At 44.5% G+C, this 25,230-nt stretch overlaps 1 protein-coding gene across 5 annotated transcripts in view; it reads left to right on the top strand.

Moving 5' to 3' along the window:
• LOC147020879 (alpha-soluble NSF attachment protein-like) overlaps nt 1–25,230 on the top strand; it is a 148,432-nt gene that overhangs the window by 96,186 nt on the left and 27,016 nt on the right. For 4 of the 5 annotated variants that reach the window (XM_085896604.1, XM_085896601.1, XM_085896602.1 and 1 more), the window contains 2 exons: nt 10,558–10,642; nt 11,615–11,719. In XM_085896604.1, coding sequence (XP_085752730.1) covers nt 10,558–10,642; nt 11,615–11,719 — 190 coding nt within the window. The remainder of the gene's footprint in view (nt 1–10,557; nt 10,643–11,614; nt 11,720–25,230) is intronic. The other variant, XM_085896603.1, reaches the window with a different exon arrangement.

Below are 25,230 nucleotides of genomic sequence, written 5' to 3'. Positions count from 1 at the left end.
TTCTCTATTGAGTTTTATAAATATTTTAGTGGATCTTCTATAGAACGTCTAATTAATTCTATAGAACACCCTTTCTCTGTTGAGTTTTATCAATATTTTCATGGATCTTCTCTAGAAAGTGAATGAATTCTCTGCAGGGTTTTATAAATATTTAAATGGATCTTCTATAGAAAGTGAATGAATTCTAAAGAACACCCATTCTCTGCAGTTTTATAAATATTTTAATGGATCTGCAAAAGAAAGTGAATGAATTCTAAAGAACACCCTTTCTCTGTTGAGTTTTATCAATATTTTAATGGATCTTCTCTAGAAAGTGAATTAATTCTAAAGAACACCAATTCTCTGCAGAGTTTTATAAATATTTAAATGAATCTTCTATAGAAAGTGAATGAATTCTAAAGAACACCCATTCTCTGCAGAGTTTTATAAATATTTAAATGGATCTTATGTAGAAAGTGAATGAATTCGAGAGAACACCCATTCTCTGTGGAGTTTTATAAATATTTAAATGTTTCTTCTGTAGAATGTGTGATTGATTCTAAAGAACACCCATTCTCTGCATAGTTCTTTTGACATTTCAGCGGATCTTCTATACGACTTCTAATTAATTATAAAGATCAACTGACCTTTCCTCAGAGTTCTATAGTATTTTGTCAGGTTCCCAAAAACTTCTGTTGAGTTATTTTGAAATTCTAATGAGTTCTGTAGAATTTCTATAAAACATTTTTTGAAGGGTGATATCACTATCTATATTTCAGACAAGGGTGGCTGTCTGTTTGTTTATTAGCTGTTACCCTAATTGGCTGTGTGATTAGGCTCGGTGCAATGTGATTGGCTCCTGGCAAGACAATCATATATGCTAATTAAAAGCTGATATTCGAAATCTGATTCAATATTTCTACAATTGGAATTCATGGCCTCAATAATTATGTCGAAATCTAGAGTTTAATCAGAGAAAATTTCAGAAAAAAAACGATTTATTAAAACCCCATATAATTAAATAATAGACTGAGCAGGATCTGAGGTGAAAGAGTTCGAAACAGAAGTGTTATATTCACAATCATCATGAGTTCCCTGTAACTTTTCTCTTTAGTGTGAAAACACCAAAAGCGACTGACTATTAAAAGTATCATCAAATATCGATAGGTTGCAGCCCATGGGCATCACAGGCATTCTGAGGCACACGGTTTGTGTAGGCCGCAGGCTTCAAGGCTTCCGGCCTATAGGATGATTCCTTTACGGCCCAGTGGAATTGGAATCAATCTAAGCTATATATGCACATAAGGAATAGCAATGTTTTGGCTTCATTACATAAACTTAGTTGTTTTTCACAGTATCAATCAACAAAGTCAGAGTTCTGTACCTACACACCGCCCACGTTATGTTTTTTTATTTCATTCCGGGAACAATCGAGGCTGTGTTTACTGCTTATACACCGTATGTTTGTGCATTTTTTTTTTGTATACCTTATCGAAGCTCGTGGAAGAGCTAACACACATCACACAGCAAGGGGGGCATGAGACAAGAGGGGTGGGAGTGGGAAGGACAAAACAGTGGGGAGCAGAGACATTAGGAGATCTGTGGAAGGGACAGGGATAGGATGGGGAACATGGGGAATAGAAGATGGACATTACAGGGACTTTCAGGAAGGAAAGCAGGGAATTTGAAGGAGGTAGGCTTGGGTGATTATCGGGGGTAGAAAAGATCGAGGATTTGGATGGGGGATGATAAGAGGTGGTGGTGAACAGCTGTTTTTGAAGGCCTGGAGGGAAGAATGGAATTGAATAGAGTGAGGGAGTTTATTCCAAAGGTGGGGAAAAAGAGGAATGAAAGAATGAAGGTGAGCAGTGATTCATGATTTTGGTAGTTTTACCAGAAGGGGTTTGTTGGAGGACCTTGAGCGCCGTGGGGACAAATCGCAGAGAGAGCAGGGGGGGGGGGGCAAGGCTGGAGAGGAGATGGTAGAAGACAGAAAGACCACCGACCAACCTGCAGTGATTGAGTGAGAGACCCAAAGACTCAGCCTCATTGCGGGAGATGCCAATGATCCGAAATGCCTTGGTTTCCACAGCGTGAAGCCGAGAAAGGTGAGAGGCAGGAGCACCAGCCCAGAGGGGAGAGCAGTACTCCATCAGGCTGCAGACTTATTTCACACATATGCCTGAAGGACACCAAATAAATCCTGCCAAACGTTTTGACCTGTTACCGTTTCCCATTAATTAATTGGACGTACCGTAATCCATAACCTTTTGTTGCTGCCGTGAACGTCATTGTCTGCGCTGTGCTATTACTCTTCCATGAGCCTTGATGTATATATTTTTTTTAAATCCAGTATTCTTTTACTCTGCATCTCTTTATTTTTATAAATTGTTTATTAATAAATTAAAGTAGCACCACAAGTGCGTAAGATCACTGTCCATATTATGCGATCATGTCATGCGATCTCTTTGGGTCCCAGCGGAGTTTTTCTGTGGACGTCCGCACACCACGTCATCATCTTCTTTGGCTGGCAATGTATTTCGCTCCCAAAAAACGTCTGTTTGTGGTTTTGAACTCCAACCCCTGCCCTCTACCTTCACCGATTATCTACCATTGGAAAGGTAATCATCGATCTAATTGGTTGAAAAAAACCATTGGCATGGTTACGTATTCTATTTGAGCACACGTGAAGAAACTATTAGCCATGGAAAATTTTGCCCCACCGACAGCTTTATGACTTTCTAATACAGGACTTTAACCACTCTTCCTTCTTCCTCCTCCTCAATCCACTTCCTCTTCTCTATCCAATCATGCCACCAAAAGGGATGAAAACTGATGATGAAAAGAGAGGGCAAGCTAGGCAATATATGCAAGCCAGAAGAGCAAATGCGGCAGAGACGGCAGCTGAACAAGAACATGAGAGAGCTAGAAAAAGAGCACACCGAGAAGATAATGACTACAGACCACGAGAAAATTCTGCTGTTAAAGAACGAATGCAGGCACATCTTCTTCTTGCGTATGGTAGCTTGGCTGCTGGATAGCTATCATTTTGTTGGGGCACGACTATGCCATTGATGCTGTGTCCCGATACCAGTATATTGGTACTCATTTCACCGACCTTGGAAGGATGACAGGCTGAGTCAACCCAACCTGGTGTTAATTCAGTGACCAACAGGGCTCAAACTGAGGACCCTAAGATCCTAAGGCTTCCTAACCACTAAGCCAACACCAGGCTTATGCAGGCACGTGGACATTCCATTACAATGCAAGAACAGGCCCAAAATGCTCTATGTCGACAAATGGCCTGCTCCAGATGCTTCCATTTGAGATCACATACAGGCTCGGGATAGTGCCCAAAGAAGTATCCCATTGGGCCAATCCAAAAGGGACGGTCAAAACAAGCCTTTCGATCTCATAAGCAGGTCCAGAACAAGCCTTGAAAGTCAGTGAGAAGTGGGTGGGAAGGAAGGATGTTGGTAGTGATGGGACTTCAAATGCCCAATCACATTTCCCGTCACTGGGGATGGGTACTTTTTCTTGTGACTGATAATATTCAAATCCCCTGAAATCACGTGCCCACATGGATCATACAAAAAAGGTGAAGAGGAATATGCACAATCACTTGCTAAAATATCCCTAACTCCATCTTTGCTCAGAGTTTTTAAGAAATTTACCATTAATTAAATAAGGATTGGCCAACAGTCTTGGTGAAAGTGAAAGACACTTTCAATGGGATTCACTCTCCAACTTTTTCTGGCAACAACCTCTCCACACTAGTCCTTAATAATTGAATGTAGCTGAAGCTTATCCACTTGCTTGCCAGAAAACTCACAAATCATGAACTCTACAAACATCACTTTTGGCAGGAGACTGTCTTACAAGCACCCTGCTGCAAAAAGCCTCAACTAAAAAAGTAATCATGTCATATGTATTTGCTCAACTCCATAGAATATAAGCTAAGAAATCATTGGAACATTATCTCAAAAGAACATAAAATTCATGGAAAGTTTCATGAAAAAAGTTTCATAAAAACATACAAGTCTATCATAAAATCATACAAATATCTAAAATTTCCACTTTTGGACCTGTACCCCTTTTACGACGACATCGATTACCCTTTGGTCTCCTAATTGAATTATCAAAATACTCATTACCACAAACATTACCCTCAGAAACCAACCCCGTACCTTGCACCCTATCATTACGGCCCAGAGGATAAATCACACATCGGGTCCCATTCCAAAAATCCTCTTTGTGTCCCAGCTCAGCACCACAATCCTCTTCATAATCAAAATCATTAACATTAACTGAGTCTACAATTTGGATTAAACAATGCCTAAAACCATGCCCTACCTCATCAAAATGACAACAAATATGTCTTAACCCCAGAAGTCACACCAGACCCAGGCCTCTTCAAACATTGATGCAAACATTGTGAAGTTTCACGAACATATTGCAAGCCACAATCTCTAAAGCCTGGTGTTGGTGCAGTGGTTATGGCAGCGGCTTGGGATCCAAAAGGTCCTGAGTTCAAGCCCCGTTGGGCCACTGAATTAATACACCAGGGGGTTGACTCAGCCTGTCATACTTCCGAGGTCGGCGAAATGAGTACCAGTGTACTGGGCCGGTGTATACCCCGGTTAAAATAGGTGTACCATATCCCTGTGTTGTAAGGAGCGACCAGGGTTGCGTCAGGAAGGGCATCCGGCGTAAAACATGTGCCAAATCACTATGCGGATCATACGGATGATCCGCTGTGGCGACCCCTCACGGGAGCAGCCGAAAGAAGAAGAAGAGGAAGATTGCAAGCCACAATCTCTACAGGTGAGAAGATAAATAACTTGCCTTGATTTACATCCGAACACACCTTCACAATGAACAACAAAAGTCTTCCCCGTAGCATAACTGACAAAAGTTTCACTCTTAAAAACCTTACAATAAAAACGTCGAGACAAATCTCACTTTTTTCACATCTAGACAAAAAAATACCGAACTGACACATTTTTTACTCTGAAAGATTTTTCATTTTTCTTAAGCCAGTCATTAACATCACTTTTTTGGCGTTTAACGTAGTCTGGTTGACTCGGATCAAACCGATGTGACGGGCTCACCAGGATACCTATTGGCGAGGGGCTGCCTTGCTTAATGCGGGTGTTACCTGGTATCGAACCAATACAGTTCTGCCTGCATTGGCAATGCCTACCGGTCAGTGTATAACAGTCATTACCCAACCTTAAACTAGATCAAAGTCAGCAGCTACTTCTCTTTCGTAAAAACGAGGGCAGGCAGCTCATACCCCAAAAATTAACCAAAATAAAAGAAAAAATAAAGAGAAGCATGAAAAGGTAGAAAGGGATACTAATGAAAAATGTAAAAGAGAAAGGAACACAGATAAAAGATACAAGGAAGAACAAGACAGAACCGAGATTTCAGCATTTACTCCACAAAACTCAAACGCTGCAACAGGTAAAATCTACCAGAGGTCCGTCAGCGGGGAAACATAGTCCACACAGCATCAGGATATGGTACAAAGATAATCAAATGACTGTCCAAATACAGCATTGGAGTATCAGGAGGAACCCAAATCGATAAAGATGGAGACATCAAGAGGAACCTGGATACAATTTCAGTTTCGGCTGCTACTCCTCTACTCTATGCTTGGTGTTGACTTAATGGTTAGGGTGGTGGGCTTTGGATCCTAGGATCCTGAGTTCAAATCCCGCTTATCTGTTGCATTAATACCAGGTGGGGTTAACTCGGCCTGTCATCCTTCCGAGGTCGGCAAAATGAGTGCGAGCATGCTGGTATACTGTGTCGGAGTGGCGATCCGTCCAGGATTGTGCCCAATAGCCAAGGAAACTATTTAGGCAGCACCAATGCTCTGCACGGAGTATGGTCCCAATCTCCTCCTCCTCTACTCTCAAAGCCATCCAGAGGCAGCCAGGTGAACCTTACAAAAACTATTTGCAAGATTCACCCCTCCATAGACAAAGAAGAAGAAGGAAAGAAGGAGAGATGGAGGACAAGAAGAAACCAATCATACCAACAGAATACACACAGCAATCCACGAGCACACAAATCAATACACAGGCCCTCTATTTATGATGAAGTTCCCTTTCCGGTAAACACAAATGACGCACTTCTGGCTGATTAATTAAATAAATATATTAGAAAATGTTTTCTCTTTATTTACTTATTACTTGCAAGAATAGAAGATTTTTCAAGTGTATTGATTGGTCTTGTGCGTTATTCTGTCTGTCTTTGTTTGTATGTCAATTGCCGACAGGTTGCCATTTCAAACCGATCTTTACAAAACTTCACCACATGGTAGAGTTCATCATAAGCAAGCAAAAAGCCTATTGTTTATGAAGTCAAAAGGTCAACATCTTTGTCGAATTTCTAAAATCCTCAATTTTCATCGATTGACAAGAAATTTGAACAGCATTTGCACATCAGGTGATTTAATTCAACCACTAATTATTTTGAGGTCAACATCGGACAAAAGGTCAACATCGGACAAAAGTCAACAACTTATGTGACATTTCTAAAATCCTCACTTTTCATCTGATTGACTTGAAATTTGAAGAGGATTTATATTTCACGTCACTGAATTAAACAAAGTATTTTTGAGGTCAGCATAGGCCAGATTCTAAAATCCTCAATTTTCATTCGATTCACTTGAAATTTGTGTATTTTGTCGTTTAATTCAACCACCTATTACTTTTAAAGGTCAAATTTGTTTTTTAGATATTGCAAGTATCATGATATGCATATCTTTCTTGTTTGTTTATTTATTTATTTATGTATTTAAATTCTTTCACACAACTTCCATTGCTACGGGAACATGCTTGCACAAAATCTAACCAAACTTAAATAAGAGATTACAATGACATCGCCAAACCTTCTCACATAACTAAGTCAAACTCTTAGCACAATAACCCCTCTCTAACATGATGGAATACATCTTCTTAGCATGAACCACAAAATCATCCTTAACAGAACAAATTCTAGCAAATCTAATAAGCTGAGATGAAAACACATTGTGGCCTTTCTTTACTGGTACGTTACTCGATGGAAATGTATACGAGACAACAGGAAAACTAAAAGAGTCAACTTTATGATGCTTATTTGTACGAAAACAATTATTTCTAACTCTAACTAACACAACCAGACATGCCACTACACTATCATCACTACTACTCATACCTGCTATAAAGCTTTCTGGATAAATCCTATGAATCAGCTTGTCAAAAAACTGATATTTAATCACACAAATCTCATTAATATAATGACATGTAGAAGATAATATTTTAGCTAAGCCATAACTTCTCCTTCATGAACCTATTCACAAATAAAAACTCACAATAACCAAGGAAAATGGCTGCTAATTGTTCCCTCCCATTGGATTGCCTTTTATTTGTTGAAATATTTTCCAAAAAAGATACAAAAGTGTTAAACAAAATAAAATTAACAGCATCTTTAATTTTTTGTTGGTCAAAACAATTAAAACCCATTTACTGTATTTTTTATTGGAAAAGAATGACCTATCAAACCTAAAATGACCTATCAAACATGGAAATTTATGATAAAAGCCTAAAACCTTTTCAATAACACTAAAGAGTGCATCCTGAACCACTACTAAATCCAAATTTGTATACAAGGTAAAATAAAAAACATCAACAGATTCAATATTGATAATCAAATCCTGTCTTAGACCTATGAAAGAGCAATGCTGCCAAAAATCCTTCCAACTGAGTGTAAAAAATAATCATTCCTTGACAATTCAGACACATGTCCTTCAGCACTTTCCACTTTTTTATCATCCATTTTGTGGTATGTTGTGGTATACTTGTGAAAATGGTGAATTAACTTAAAAAAAAAAACTCCAAAAATAGGAAGGCATGAGTGCATCTATAAATCCATTAGTACAGCGGATAAGCACAATAATTGTGCATTTTATGAGAAAAGCATGAATTTTCTGACAGTGAATACCATAAGGTTTATTTTCAGATGTGGAGGGAAGTCAGATTTGACCTCTGAGGACCGTGAGAGGTCAAATCCAAGATGTCCGCCAGTCCACCGGGTCTAATGTTCAAACGCGCTTAATTTTGGAACCAAACAGTGTGGAAAAACATTTAAGGTGTCATTTCCAACTAAATTGGGGATGCCCATTCATTTGATGATACCTTTGAGATCGCCAGCATTCAAGGAAATGCAGTCAAGGTCAAGGTAAAAATTGACCAAAAATAAGCAATCAGTTGAAATTTGCAAATGAACCTCCAGTGGTGTCTCATGTTTGAGATGTCATTTTAAACGAATCTTCAGATGCCCATATATTTGATGTTGATTTACAGGTTGCCAGAAGAGGTCATACATTGAGGTCAAGGTCAAGACTGAAGTATCCCAAGTATGCCGAGATCTGAAAATAATCAAGATTAAGTCAAAACAGAAGGCAAAGCTCGCAGCACTGAAGAGTGCCTGTGGTCTCTTTTCGAGGCTGTACATCTCCTGTCAAACACGAGATGAAAACATGGACAATTTCTTCTTCCATGAAAACCATGCAGCCCCACCAGCTCTGTCAACTGGAGGAAAAATGTGGATTGGGGTTAAAGCAGATCTACTTCGCTACCTGGAATCAGATGTGCTCGAAAACAATAGTGCGCCTGTGGCTGATGCAACAATTCTCAATGGTGCAGCTGTGGTTCAAATGCTAAATCCTGGAACATCAAGAACATTTCAAGAGTATGGAGAAAGAGTGTTTGCACCATACATCTCTGCTCAACTTGAGAAAAGCAGCCGCATCGACCTTGTCTGGATGTATACCTACTTGCCAGCCTGAAAGCCTCAACCAGACAGAAGAGGGGAAAGGGCACCAGGAAAAGGGTGGCTCCTTCTACTGTGATGCCAAAGAAATGGAAGGACTTCCTTTGATGCATTGAGAACAAAACCGAATTGTTTGTTTTCCTGTCACGTGAAGCTGTTCATCTTCCTCTTGCAGAGGGCAAGGAACTCTATGCAACAGATGGAAGTGGAGTCCTCTGCTCTCCTGCTGAGTCATATTTGGCCTGCCTTGCCCCATGTTTGCAAGAGGAGGCCGACACTCATCTATTTCTCCATGTGGCAGATGCTGTGCAAAAGGGGTGTAAGAAGGTGACCAAACGTACCGTTGATACTGATGTGGTGGTACTGGCTGTGGCTTCATTCAGCAAGACAGCTCCTGATGAGCTGTGCATTGCCTTTGGTGTCGGGTCAAGCTTTCGGTACGTAGCTGTTCACGAAATGGTTGCCACAATGAATCCAACACAGTGTCAGACTCTCCCAGTCCTTCACACTTTCACCGTGTGTGACACTGTATCTCCATTCGCTGGCAGAGGAAATAAGACTGCCTGGTAAACTTGGAAGTCTTTCCCAGAGGTGAATGATGCTTTCAATGAACTCATATGCATGCCAAGTGAGATCAGTGAAGGATCAATGTTACTGCTCGAGCGATTTGTGGTGCCGATGTATGACCGAACCAGTGAGAGTACGGAAGTGAATGATGTCAGGTAACAGCCCTTCACACAGAAGTCTAGAACTCTATTGAACATTCCTTCAACCCAGGCAGCACTCAAGCAGCATATCAAGTGTACTTGCTACCAGGCCAACTGTTGGAACCAGGCATTAGTCTTGGATTCTGAGATGCCAGATCCATCTGACTGGGTCTGGACAAGGGAAACAACTGGGTGACAGCCACTTTGGACCACTCTTCCTGAAGCATCAAAATCATGCCATGAATTGATCCACTGTCGCTGCAAGAAAGAGTGCAATGGATGCTGCAAGTGTGCCAAAGCTGCACTCAAGTGCACTGCACTGTGCTTCTGTTCTAGAGACTGTTAGATTTTGATCATTACCAATAGGATATTCGGAAATTGTGGATAGTGAGAATTCGAAAATTAGTATGAGTGGGAAGATTGATAGTTATCGTGAGCTACATTGATCCGTACTAGTTTGCTGGATAGAAATGATATTTCAAAGGAAGTTGTTATGCAATTTGGTAGAAATATGTGGATATCTTGTGCTAATAGGGTCAAAATGGAAGTGAAGTTTCACTATTATTGCATAGGTCCAATCCAGTGTCCAAGCTAAAATAAATGTATTAGCAAAAGAATGTCCAAAAGTTTTTAACGTAATTTGACATTGACCTTGATCTAAATGCATGTCCTTGGGTTCTGGCGATCTCAAAAGTATCACCAAAAGAATGGGCATCCCCAATTTAGTTAAAAATTACACCTTAAATGTTTTTCTACACTGTTTGGTTCCAAAATTTAGCGCGTTTGAACATTAGACCCGGTGGACTTGTGGCCATCTTGGATTTGACCTCTCACTGTCCCCTCAGAGGTCAAATCTGACTTCCCTCCACATCCGAAAATAAACATTATGGTATGACCTAACTATGCTAGAAATTTCATGCTTTTCTCATAAAATGCACAATTTGTTAAAATATGAGAGCTTATTCACTGTACTACATGAATTAAATGTTGAATTGTATGCATGATTATTTAACTAGTTGTGTACAAATTAATGACATTTCTTTTTCAGCTTGGCAAACAAATGCCTACTGAATGTGGCCTCACGTGCTGCACAGACAGAGCAGTATTCCAAGGCCATTGAGCTGTACGAACAGGTATGTGCATTGTGACTAGGGATGTCATGGATTTCTCTTTATGATTATTATTTTTGTCGTGTCTGATTGCCCATTAATAGAGGATTCCTCAGCGCCGGGACCTTTCATCCAAAAATATAGTCCAAACGGTCTTTTATGGCACTTCATTCAATAATTACTCTACTTTACTTTGCCGTTCCCCAAGGTCGCCCTAATGAGCCGAAATTGACGGCAAACACACATGGAAAGCAGATGGCTGAAACATGTTTTCTTTCCTTTTAAAGGATTTATTTGAAAAGCAAAGTACAAGGTCCCTCCTCCCCCTCCCCCTTCCTCTTGCACATAACAATACCACAGCAGAGTACCCACCCGACAGCTTGCAACATGTTCTTCTGGCACATCCCTTTATTTGGGTGGTGTATAGGCAACAGACCACTGCCTTGATCGCTCCAAAAATAAAAAAATAACCCGGGTTACGTACATGAAACAAATGCATGCTTATGTGCATGTATAATATATTGTGGTTATATAGCTCGGATCATTCCAATTGCACCCATCCCTCTCCCCAAAGGATGAAAATTCAAAGATAGGTGGAATTATTTTTCTTTAACCTGATGTAATCAAACCAACCTTCAGGAAACACACCATCAAAGTGCCCTAATTAATCCCAGAAAGTTTCAGGTCCTACGTTAAATACTCTCGGAGGAGTAGATGAAACGTACAACATACAATGTTCAACATACGTACATAGATACTTTCCATTATATTATATAGATGTGGCACCAAGTGATTCTGTTAATCCAAGATGTGTGTAGCAGGTAACTTTGTCACCCCGGTAGGATGTGTAGTATAGTGGTGGAGCACAGCTGACATGCCATCCAGGTACTACATCATTGGAGGCAAATGCACAGTCAGAAAGGGAGATTGATATTGGATTATAATCGAGCCAAACCTTTTTTTTCTGATTGACACACAGTACTTGTCTATTTTCAGGTGGCTACCAGTTGTATGGACAATGATTTGCTTAAGTTTGGCACACGTGAATACTTCTTCAAAGCAGCACTTTGTCACTTCTGCATGGATCCACTCAATGGCAAGGTATCAGAAATCGCTTGAGGGAAAACTGGGGGAAGAGTGAAATCATGTGAAATTTTGTATCCATTCATAGACACTCAGGCAAGACATGGCTGGTATCACATAAATAACTTGTACTCCTTGAAGTTGCTTTTGCTCCTTTATGATGTATTTATCTTTGTATTAACAAGGATATGTTTTAAATAAAAAAATTAATCAGTCATTGGATAGAATTAATCAAAGTTATGATTCATCCAGTAATATATCACGATAAAAGATTAAATTAAATGCAACAAGAAAAAGAGTAATCAGAGGTTGCAGACCCTCGCCAGTGTAATGTCCTGAGGGCAGCGGGACTCGCAAAGTCGTGAGGATTCTCGAACAATGTTTATTGCCCGTCCAGATGCACACTACTACACAGACTACACAGGATTCACAGACTACAACAGACTACAACCACGCCTCAGGCGGCGCGCACTTCTATATCCCGTGCAGGCACGTGACCACTCCAAAACCACTCCTCCACCACGCTCCCCGCATCGTGCTCTGCCCCCGCAGGCCACTACACCACACTCCTCCCTCCTAAAACTATGATCATAAAATGACCATCATAATAATAAGCATAATCGGTACAGAATACCATGATATAAAAGCAGAGGTACAAAAACGATAATAACCAAAAAGCATAGGCACATCACACGATATGACGTGTCGATGTGAGCGAGTTGAACTTCAACGGACAGGTGCTCGAAAACTGAGTTGCACGACGAACCCACAAAAACCCTGACCGCGTCATAGATATCAAGAAGCAAGGCGGGAAGCACAGCATCACTACGCAGCAGAAGCGCCCCCAGGCGGCTCATGCTTACATGCCCTCCGGCGAGGTCGCGACGACCTCCCGAGCAAACCTTCCCCGGCACCATCAAACGCCCCCAGCCGACAAGACGGCACATCTCCCCCAGACAGACCCGAATCAGATAAACATTCCGAGCCCGGAAGCTCGTTGTCTGGACCCCCGTGGCGCCAGCGCAGCCGACCTTGGCGAGTACAGAGGTTTGTGCCGCCCGGCGCCACACCCGCCTGACCTTGGGCGGTGACGCTGAACAGCGCCGCCGGCTGGGCGCACCATCAATCCCATAGCAAACCCACGCCTTACAATCAGCCGAGATCCCAACGCACGTCCGAACGGCTTTGGCGAGAACAGAGAGTTGCGCTCCAGGGCGCCAGGCACGTCTGACCTTGGCGAAACCAGGAGTGGGAGTAATGCTGAACAGCGAACCAGCCCCGGCTCCGAGCCGATCCCTGATCCCCACACCAAAATCGCGCATCCAACCCAACCGAGAAAACCATGCACGTCCACATGGACGGTCAGTGCAGCCTGGAGACATATCAGTGTCATTCAACAACAAAAACATCGCCTGTTTCAATGCAACCTTCCCCTCACGTACAGCGCGTCCCCCCAGCATAAATCCCACACCTGAGAGGGTAGCGACTCGTGGGCTGCCCTCGCAGCTGGAGATCAGCCAGACCTCTTTATTTGCCACGATTGCCCCCAATGCCTTCATATCACATCGATCATATCGAACATCCCATCGATTGATCCCTGCCAAACATATTATGCTCACGCACGAACTGTCGGCATTTATTTTAACAACGCTAAACTGCATCGCTCGAGCAACGAAAACCAAATACGCAACAATCAGCAACCCATGAATCACATCGCGTGTCCGTCTCTTGGTTGTCGTCGTGATGTTGCGATGACCTGCTTGTCGTCGGTGGCCGCGATCCGCGAACTTCTTGAACGCGACTGACTCGCTCCAATCCCCCGCTGAAATCGCCCGAACGACACGGGCGCACCCTGTATCATGAGCGCAGCCGAAGCGCGAGAGCTCATCGCGGCTGGCATGGCTCCCGTTGCTCCAGAACCGTACATCATCGTCGCAGGAAGCAATGAACGGCAGCCCATGCTGCATCGTCGCGGCCCACGTCGCCGGAACCTCACCCTCGGGTCTCGAGGGATGCCCGGGCCCAAACGGAGGTACGTGTCCCGAAGGAGGCACAGGTGCACCTGGAGGTACGAACTCTGAAACAGGAACTGCGAGCCCCTCCCCTCGCACTATGAACCGCGGGAGCGCAACCCGCTGACCCTGCTGGGCAACCAAGACGTGTGCCCCGCCAACCGCCGGCAGCGCTTCACCGGCATACGTGTGCAATGCAAGGGTAGCACGAGCGGACTCATCTCGACACCCAATCAGTGCCCCGATCATCTCGACCTCCACTGGCATTGGTCCTGTCACCGTCGGACCAATTGAAAACAGGTTCAACATCGGCAGCATCAGTGCCCCGATCATCTCAACCTCCACTGTCATTGATCTTGTCACCTCCGGACCAATTGAAGACAGGTTCAACATCGGCAACATCTCCCGCTCGGAGTCGCCGGGATCTCTATACCCAGGCTGCAAGACTCGACCCGGGGCGTTAAAGTGTACGCCATGCACCGAACACCGTACCAGCAGTAGGTCTCGACCCGGGACGTAAGGGTCGCTTCGCACACCGCCATCCATGACCGTTATGATGGGCAATGACTCTCGGCACACACACCGTAGACGTCCCCGAGTGCTCAGACCGCTGTCCGATTGACTGCATTGCAACGCTCGGTCCCGACCCGTGCCGAAGACCGTGCGTGCGGCTGTGCGCGCATGGAACATCGCACTGACCTCCGAATCTGCTGCGCACCGACCCTCGAGACCCCAGACATTCCTCAGAGCTCGTGCGACAGCCGACACCGCGTCTGAGCTGAACTTCATGTCCACGTCCTTCAGCCGTGGGATCGCAGAAACCATTCCCGAGGTTTGCAAAGCAGAAATAAAACGAACTCCGATGAAGACGGGCACGCGTCCGTGCGCCGTGCCCCGACCTTCCGCCATCCTCGAGCCGTCCATGACGGCGAGACGCCTGGACCCGAAGCCTGTGTGTGCGGCGCGCAAAACTCGCGATGTGCTTCTCCGGGACCCTCGCCCGGTGTAGACCTCGAACCGCGCGAGGTGCGCTGAGTTACTCACTGCAGCGATCCAATCGCCCCGGCCAAAAACTGCACGTCAATCCGGACGTAAAGGCCCGGTCACACCTTGACGTTTTAGCCAGCGATGGCAACGTGTTAAAATTTATGTAAAACGCTGGCTTACGTTGAAGTTTTGATGTTTTTTTTTAAAGATTCGGACGTATTCATAGCGACTTGGTCTTATGTATAACGCATTGGTAACAACACAGAACGTTTCGTTGTGTTATAGATAACTTATACCAACGAATGCTGAACCTGTTGTCGGCCTACACAACCGATGCCCAACGATAGTCTAACTTAGGCATAGCGCGTTGCACGCATCGCCGACGATGTCGTGGCGTAGCCTATTAAAAGGCTGACGCACAACGATTCGAATCATAACTGCCGTAGAAATGGAAGGGTCAACATCGCGGTCACACCTTGGCGATCTTGCCAGTGTATGCTGACGTAACAAAATGTGTCTAAAACGTTGGGGCACGTCGAATACGGTATGAGTAAGTTTGGTATACGTGAGTACAATGCTAAAGTACGCTATCATACATCGTAGTAAGTAGAGTACGTCAAGAAATTTTGAACATGTTCAAAATTTTACGACGTACTCGGCGTATGACACGCGTTCCGCATGCGATGGGGATAAGTTTTACACACGATATGTGGACGCTTACACACATCCACAAAGGCTACTTATAAGCTACTCATAAGTCGAAACACGTCGCGGTAATGTCTTTTTTACGCGAAACTTATTTATAACTTATGTTTGACGTGCTTTGAACCAATTCTGTACGTAGTCCCAACCAACATCGACGTATGCACACGTATTCAAATGACGTCTTCCGGTCGACAAAAAAAATAAAAGAACGTGTTTCAAACTTACAACTGCCATATGAAGACGTGTTCCCAGCGGTTTTTGGAATTGGTATATAAAAATGCTGCTCATAAAAGGGAACCCAACAGAGTTTTCGAGTCCTTTTTGAGTCGATGTCCATGTCAGCAGTAACAGTATCAGTATCAGTATCAGTATCAGTATTAGTAGTAGTTTGTTCATGTTGGCAGTAGTAGGTGAGTGTGAGGGGGAGGGTGTGGGTTATGATGGATCGTCCTTGGATCCGCGTGTCCACGAGTAGGAGACAAGTTTTCACCATTGTTCGAAGTTGTTCGCGGCTAATTTTTAATGGGACTTTTTCAACAATGAGCTATTGCTTGTTTTTACGATTTAGGTCTATTCATAACGGGTTGGACAAATGCACAATGAACTAATAATGTGCGTAGAGCGCTTTGATTACTTATAGATACGATATACCAACGAATAATTATCGTGAAGTCGGCGTTCACAAAGTATGCCCAACAATAGCCTAACTTATCCATATCGTGCGCAGTTTATCTTTGCCGGTGACGTAGGGTTTGTTATTCGTAGGCTGCCACTCAACGATTTAAATGGCTGCATCTCCACTATTGAAAGTAGACGCTTGCGCTCAACAATTGCATTTTTTTTTACACTCAACGACTTTTAAACGGTACCTCTCAGCTATTTTCATTGTTTACAATGAACAATTTCAATTGCTGTCACTCGCCTTTGTTTTTTGATGCTGGTGCTCAGAAATTTTAATCGTTTCCATTGAACGTGAAAAATCACTCAAACCCCATTATTGAAAGTAGAGGCTTGCGCTCAACAATTGGATTTTTTTTTACACTCAACGACTTTTAAACGGTACCACTCAGCTATTTTCATTGTTTACAATGAACAATTTAAATTGCTGTCACTCGCCTTTGTTTTTTGATGCTGGGGTTTTGAAATTTGAAGCGTTTCTTCTGAACGTGTTAAAACGCTCAAACTCGACTATTTTAAATAGACACTGCCGATGGACAATTGGAATCATAGCCAAGCTAGACATCGAAGTGTGAACATCCTCGTCATGCCGAAGAAAAGTTTGAAGAATGCTGCAAATAAGTGTCCTGGCCGTGACCGTGGACGCTGACGCAAGGACGATCCATTATACCGACGTCTTTCAGCCTATGAGTAACTTAAAAGTAACGTCTGTCGACGTGTGGCATCGAACGTGTAACGTGCCAAACAACACGTTAATCACAGGTTAGAAATAAGTTTCGGGTACGCAAAACATTACGCCGGCGTGTCTCGACTTATGATTAACTTACAAGTAGCATGTGTTGACGTCTGTCAACGATCGCAGACCGTGCATACAACTTGTGGCCAGCGTAGCGGAACGTGTGCGTCATACGCCGGCATACGTCGTGAAATTTCAAGCATGAAAAAATTTGAACACAACCAAAAAGTACAACGTATAAAGCCAACGTACAACGACGTATGGCAGTGTTTTTCAGCGTGCTCTCAATGTTATCAAAACTTACCCATAACGTATTCAACGTGTGCCAGCGTTTTAGAAAAAAAATTAAAAAATCGGCATACGTTGGCTAAAACGTCAAGGTGTGACTGGGCCTTTACCCAGGCACTTTGCACACGCTGATCCAAACAGACTCGTCGCCAATGTAATGTCCTGAGGGCAGCGGGACTCGCACAGTCGTGAGGATTCTCGAACACTGTTTATTGCCCGTCCAGATGCACACTACTACACAGACTACACAGGCTCCACAGACTACAACAGACTACAATCACGCCTCAGGCGGTGCGCACTCCTATATCCCGTGCAGGCACGTGACCACTCCAAAACCACTCCTCCACCACGCTCCCCGCATCGTGCCCTGCCCCCGCAGGCCACTACACCGCAGCCAGGACTTGTTTTGTGTGGTGTTTGTGTACAGGTGTGTTACATAATTAATAAGAGACATAATTAGAACTACCACTTTATGACTGCTGGCCATGATGACCGGGTACCAAGATGTCCCACTTTGATGCAACCCCGCTTTGATTGGACACCTGACCCTGACCCATGACGTTTTTTATTATTATTCATTTGAATTCAGAATGGGATTAAAATTAATTCAATTAAAATCAAATAAAAGACCAAATAGGAACAGTCCTGTATTGGAGTAATCAGAAGGAACCAGAACAAGCAAAAAGCAAAGATGAAGTCATCAGAAGGAACCTGGATATGATTCACATTTCATCTGTTACTCCTCTACCCTCAAACCCATCCAGGCACAGCCAAGTGAGCCTTATTCAAAAAAAAACAAAATCAAAAAAATCAAAAAGAACCCAGATCAAAAAATTAAATAATTCTGGCTGCCACACCATGTGTCCGATCAAGTTGAAATTTAAAACATACATTCCCCATTTCCACTAGATCATAATTGTGAAGTTTCATTTTGATTTATTAAACAGTTCCAGAGAAAACATTATTTAATATTTTTGTCAATCCAATATGGCTGCCAAACCATGTGACGTGTCAATTCTTCTTTAACAAACTTGTAGTGTACACCCATGGCTTGGGGAACATTTGTGTGAAGTTTCCAATCATTCTGTCAAGCTGTTCTGGAGAAGAATATTTTTATAGGTTTGAGGGTAAATCCAATATGGCTGCCAAATCATGTGACCGATGATGTCATGTGTATGAACTTTTTGTTTCTCATGGATAGGCAGTCATACATGTAGAGTTTCACCTTAATCTGTTCAGCCACTTCAGAGAATAAGATTTTTAAAGGTTTTTAATAAAAAAAACAATATGGCTCCCAAATCACGTGACCGATGACATCATCTAATTTTTCTTCTTTGGACCGTTTTATCCCTCAGCCCTCAAAAAATTTTATACTGATCAGATTTAGCATTCTACATATGCAATTATGACATCATAACGAAGGCACCTACGACATCATCAACAAGAAGGGCACTCGGTAGAGTGCATACCTCCGCCCCGCAATGCCTGATCCACGAGAACATATCGGGCTCAATACATTTATGAAATATCATCCTATCTATCGTTTTTGGCTCGATCTCTCAATGGTGAAGAATCACTTTGAAAGTTAAATAATTCTCGGATCTAGATCTGGATTCGGATCTTCACCAAAATTGACTCAACTCGTTGTAGTCACACGTCCAATCTGTCCACCAAGTTTCATCTGAATCTTTCCACAACTTTTTGAAATATCATGCTATATATTAGTTCAGCCCTATCTCTCAATGGTGAAGAATCACTTAAAAAAATTATCGGATCCGAATCCGCCAAAATTAAGTGTTGCTGTCCTTGGCCAGTCTCCGACACACACAAAATTTTCAGAGTGATTACTTGAAAACTGTGGCCAAAAATCGTGACAAACAGACAAACAAACAGACAGACAAACGCTACAGACAAACGGACCCAAATGCAATACCCTCGCCGAAGGAGAGGGTAAAAATTATCCTCACCTTATTCAACACAATTACTCAATTGGCTTCAGTGCCAGATGCCATCTCGGACAGCATTGACCGTGCTATTTAATTTCATCCTTCAGATTGGATCATCGTATCTGGTGACTTCAACATTCACCACAAGGAATGACTGATATATTCATGTAATACTGACCCTCCTGGCATTGAAACTTGTAATTTTTCTGTTTCTCAAAATCTCACCCAAGTTATTGCATCTCCTACTCGTATCCCTGATCATTATTCTGATGGAAGGTACTTGGTCTTTTCACGTGTTCCAACCCGAATGAATGCGTTACCATGGTTTTGCCTCCAATTGGTAACTCAGATCACTCTGTTTTTGTACATCTCTCATATTCTTCACCCACAACTAATGTATATTCCATCCTTTTAATCGTACTGTTTTTCAGTTTGGGAAGGCTGATTGGGATGGATGTTGTTGTTTTCTGGCTGATGTGCCATGGGCATTTGCTTTCTGACTGCGTCTGGATTTGGCTGCTGAAGAAATATCCCAATGGATTCATATTGGTATTGAGAATTGTATTCCTTCACATACTTATCAGTTCAAAGCTCAATCGCAACCCTGGTTCACTCCTGCTTATGCGGCAGCAATTGCCCATTGTAACCATTTTTCAAGCAGTTCCATACACTGGGACCTTTGATTCAAATAAACTGTTTCGTGAAGCCAGTAATCACTGTTCGAGAGTTTTGGAGGATGCCAAGCAGCATTGTGCTCAATCTGTTGCTGGTTCTATTACGACTCAGCCGCTTGGCTCTGGAGACTTCAGGTGGATTGTCAACAGTGTTCTTAACCGTACCAAGTCCTCTGTACTTCCTCTCTTACAGGGTTCTGAGGTTCTTACCTCCCCTTTGGACAGTGCCAATCCTTTTGCAGAGCAATTGGCCTCCAATTCCTCACTTAACGATGAGAGACATTTCCTCCCTGTTTTTCCATCTCGCACAGATAAGGTTATTTCTGTCCACCTTATCACTCTTAAGAATGTTGCCACAATTATTCATTATTTGAATGCTTCAAAAGCTACTGGTCCTGATGGGATTCCTGGAGTTATATTGGAAAGGCGTTGCCCTGAACTCCCACCAATTTTTGCCAAGCTATATAATAATTTATGTGCTTTGCCGATTCAGTGTTTCCCTCATCATGGAAAGTGGCTTCCATTGTCCCTGCTTTCAAGGGAGTTGGTGAGTGTTCTCTGACTACTTATTACAATCCCATTAGTCTTCTTCCTGTGATTTGTAAGATCTCTGAATGCTTTATCAATCATAAGCTTCTTAGTCACCTTGAGAACAATGAACTTTCTGATTAATTATCAGTGTGGCTTTAGCCATTCCAGGTCGATGGGTGACTTACTCTCCATAATTACTGATCATTTTAACAGGGCCTCAGATTTTTAGGGGTGAGACCCATTGAGTTTCTTTGGATATTTCAAAGGCCTTTGATAAGGTGTGGCATAGGGACTACTTGCTGTTTAGTGTGCAAGCTTCAGTCATATGGTGTGTTGTGTAGAAAGTTGTCCATAATTTCTGCCTTCCTTTGTAACTGAAAGTTGAAAGTGAAAGTGAGTAACTGAAAGGTCAATCATCCCCTATTGGCCTATTTGCTCTGTAAATTCTGCTGTTCCTCAGGTTTCTATTCTTGGTCCTGCTTTCTGTGTGGTATATATCAACATATATATTGTTGCAGATCCGGGGTGGCGGGATTCTCACCCGACTCTTTGCCACCACCCTCACCACCACCGTCTCCGGGGTTTATAACGCTGGCTGGCTCGGCACAGGCTTTGGGTCACGCGTCTTCAATCGCGATACCAACGTAATCCTGGACCTTACCAGTTGGGGAAATAGAACCCCGGTTACAGACTGGTTTTGTCAGATGCCGAGCGTTTTCAGCCAGTCTGTAACCATTTTGGTTTTATATACCAATCGAACGGATCGTTCCTCGATGCGACACGAATTGATCCATAGCGGCAACTTCATACGAACCAACCAGATTTATTGGGGAACATCGGGGAACACAACACAAGCAAAACATTCACGACAATGTTTTTATTAACAATCTTTATCCCGTTCTTAACTCGGGAACTATGGATAACAGGTTTCGAGGGGTCCCTACCGAGATATACCTTAAACAACGTGCAGACAAGACAGACAGACAGCATGCATGCAAGACACAGTACTTGGTGATGTTTCACGGACGAGAGGAAAGTGTCAAAAGCACGAATGTCGCTCGTAACAAGCGGATGTCCACGGATTTGAGCCCCCAGCTCAAACACGCCGCGTGTCAAGATGGTGGCGCCGTACTCTTTCTTCTCAAGGCACCACGTGTGCACGCCCTCCTCAGCGCGTTCTGGCCCCGTGCAATGTCGACGGCACAAGACCGTTAGACCGACGATGGGTTTCAGCTGATTTCTCTCAAGGTCCAGCATACAAATCCAGGCCTGGCCTGTTCACCAGACAAGACCAAATTGAGGCGCCGGGCTCCGGCAGGCTGGTTCCATGGGATTCCAAGACGTCGTCGAGCCGTGAGGTGAGTAGAGACCATCAGAGGCTCCGTCATTTCCTCTCTTGCCTTCCTGCCTCGAAGCCCGACTTCTCAACTCTGTCCTCTCAGTTTCTTTCTCTGCAGAATCACCTTTTCTTTCCTTTTTTACGCTCGCCTCTCAAAGTCAACTGCCGTTTCTCTCACGGCAGAATCACCTTATCTTTCCTTTTCTCCTTGCCTCGAAGCACAAGCACGCCTCGAAACCGACTGTTTCCCCAAAACTGAACCATTTCACGAGGTCTTCGTTCACTCCATTGCGAGCCACTCGCTCCTCCCCCTTTATGAAGCCGACCAACTGCTCCAGGTCAGGTTCGATCTGTGACCTGCTACAGGTACCATGTAAACCTGTACTAACCTGTTCCATGGTCGGGTTGTCGGCGACTAAACCGTCTCCCCCACCAGGTTTTCTGGTGAGGAGGGTGTTTGGATATGGACACCCAGCAGGATTAAAAACAAAACCTGTCAAAGGGCGGAGGAGCTTCTTGTGAGCCAACGGCCATCCATATCTAGTGCCCAACTGTGTCTGCGGACGTCCTCCTGCAGTTGGGTCACTTCTTAGGAGGTTGGTGGCAGGATTTGCACTCCGGCCACTGTAAAACGCTTCATTCCGCAAAACGCAAAAACGCAAAAAAATCTGAAAACCCACTCCGTGGGAGTACCTCCTGTGCAGCTTCCCTTCGCAGGGCAGCTCACCGGATGACAGGATTGGGGCAAAGCCTTCGGGACCCCCAATCTTTGATAGGAGGGAAACCACGGGGTAACATCCCTGGGTCAGATTGAGGGAGAGTGTGTCGGAGTGGTGCTGAGGTGTCGTCCACCAGACGGCGGTCTCCTTGGGTTAACCTGAGGCGGTCCCTTCGGGTGGGTGCCTGGAATGTCCTATCCCTAAGAGAGGATGATCACCTGTCTCTGTTATCATCTGAGCTCAAGCGTTTGGACATCGGGATTGCAGCTCTCTCTGAGGTTCGGAGACCGGATTGCGGCGAGATAATGGTGGGTGGTTACACCTACTATTGGTCTGGTCGCTCTGATGGTTACCATACCCAAGGAGTTTCTGTAGCTGTGTCCAATAAGCTGACCCCAATGATAATTGAGGTAACACCGGTCAACGAGCGTATTATGAGATTAAGGATTCGCCACTCCTTAGGCGTCATTTCCCTGGTCTCTATTTATGCTCCGACTGAGGCGAGTGATCTCACCGTGAAGGACACATTCTACGCCACACTCGAGTCTGTGGTTGATCAGTGCCCCAGACGAGATACACTTCTAGTCTTGGGGGATTTCAATGCATCGACTGGAACTGATAGGGATGGTTATGAGGTGTGTGTTGGTCCCCATGGGTCAGGAACTATGAACCAGAATAGCACTAAGTTCCTTGACTTTGCAAGAAGTCATGGACTTAGGGTGGCTGGTTCATGGTTTCAGCGCCCACAAGCTCATCGCTGGACTTGATATTCCAACGCTGGTGGTGTGGCAAAGGAGATTGACCATGTCCTCATTGACGGTCGTTGGAGGATGATCCAGAACTGCAGGGTCTACCGGAGTGCTCAGTTCCTCAATACTGGCCACAGGCTTGTTGTAGCAACTCTAAAGCTGCACCTTAAATCCTGGAGAATGGTACCATCCCAGCCGAGGCTGGATGTTGCCAAGCTCAGGGATGAGAGAGTAGCTGAGGAGTTTGCGAACAGGCTGAGTGGACACTTGGGGGGTCTGGGTGCTTTGGGGGTCCTGAAGAGTTGTGGAGCACCTTCAAGACCACCGTCCTTGATGTTGCCAGTGGATGCCTTGGAGTTCACCGCAGGGCAAAGAAGAATTTTGTCTCTCAAGGGACACTGGATACCATTGACCAGAGTCGCAGGGCCAGGCTGAATGGCAGAGCTGAGCTGTTCAGGGAGCTGACGCGTAAAACTGTACATGCACTGAGGGTGGACAAGGAGGCCTATGTGCGAGGAATCTGTGAGGGGGTAGAGCATCACCTGTGAACAGGTGATTCTCGTCCCGCTTACAGGGGAATTCGCGCATTACGTTCATCCAAGCCCATCCCTCGGAGCACTGCAGTTCGAGCAGAGAGTGGTAGGCTCTTGACAGAGGAGACTGAAGTGAAGGCCCGCTGGGCCAGTTACTTTGAGCGGTTGTACCAGGCTGATCCCCCAGCTGTCGAGTTGGACGTCAAGGGTGTTACAATCCCTGTTGCTGACCCTCGAATCAACTGTGGTCCACCATCGCTTGTGGAAACATGGGCTGCGGTGAACCAGTTGAAACGGGGCAAAGCTCCAGGGATCTGTGGCATCCATGCTGAACTTCTCAAGGCTGGTGGAAATGCTGCACTCATGTCGTTGCATGCAGTTTTGAACTCTGCCTGGAACACAGGCATCATCCCAACTGACTGGAAGAGGGGCCTTGTTGTCCCTCTCTGGAAAGGGAAGGGTGATCGCCAAGACTGCAACAACTACCGAGGGGTGACGCTGCTCTCAGTGCCGGGCAAGGTCTTTGCTCGGATAATTCTTGATAGGGTTCGCCACCATCTGCTTGAACACCAGCGTCCAGAGCAGTCAGGCTTTACACCAAAGAGGTCAACGATTGACCGTATCCTTGCACTTCGTGTCCTCACCGAACGCAGACGAGAGTTTCGGCAGGGGCTGCTTGCAGCCTATGTTGATCTCTGTAAAGCGTTCGATTCAATGAATCGGGATGTCCTCTGGAGGATTCTTGGTCTTCGTGGGGTGCCACCGAAACTGATCGATCTGATGTCTGAACTCTACTCTGGTACTGAGAGTGCTGTGAAGTGTGGTGGTACCATCTCTGACTTATTTCCAGTTGTTACTGGAGTTCGTCAGGGATGTGTACTTGCCCCCACACTTTTCAGCACTTGTATGGACTGGATTTTTGGGAGGATGTCGGAGAGATCAAGTTGCGGTGCATCGTTTGGCAATGTCAAGATCTCGGACCTTGATTTTGCAGATGATGCAGTCATCTTTGCGGAGACTTTAGACATCCTCTTGGGGGCCCTCGAGGTGCTGAATGAGGAGTCGGAGCCGTTGGGATTACGGATTTCTTGGGTCAAAACTAAGATCCAGGCTTTCGGTGACATCTTGGATGCTGCTGTCCTGTCTGTGTCTGTTTGTGGTGAGGATGTTGAGGTCGTGGATAGATTCACTTACCTTGGCAGTGATATTCATGTCTCCGCAGGTTGTGAGCCGGAGGTCAATAGACGTCTGGGTCGGGCCTGGGGAGTCATGGATTCACTGGATCATGGGGTGTGGCGTTGCCGGTACCTGTGCGGGAGGACGAAAGTCCGAGTCTTCAGGTCCTTGGTACTTCCAGTCTTGCTCTATGGGTGCGAGACTTGGACTTTGACCAAGGATCTGAGACGGAGACTTAATTCCTTTGGTACCAGGTCTCTTCGGAGAATCCTTGGCTATCGCTGGTCGGATTTTGTGTCCAACGAGCGGTTGCTGAGAGAGACTCGGATGAGATTTGTTACCTGCATAGTCCGTGAGCGTCAGCTGCGGCTGTATGGACATGTGGCTCGTTTTCCTGACGCTGATCCTGCTCACCAGATTCTCTCAGCGAGGGAGTCTCATGAGTGGAGGAGGCCA

The sequence above is a fragment of the Eptatretus burgeri genome, chromosome 9 (genome assembly GCF_056783735.1).
Source record: "Eptatretus burgeri isolate ZD-2024b chromosome 9, Ebu_testis_v1, whole genome shotgun sequence".
Taxonomy (NCBI): Eukaryota; Metazoa; Chordata; class Myxini; order Myxiniformes; family Myxinidae; genus Eptatretus; species Eptatretus burgeri.
This window is presented reverse-complemented; position numbering and strand designations above follow the sequence as displayed.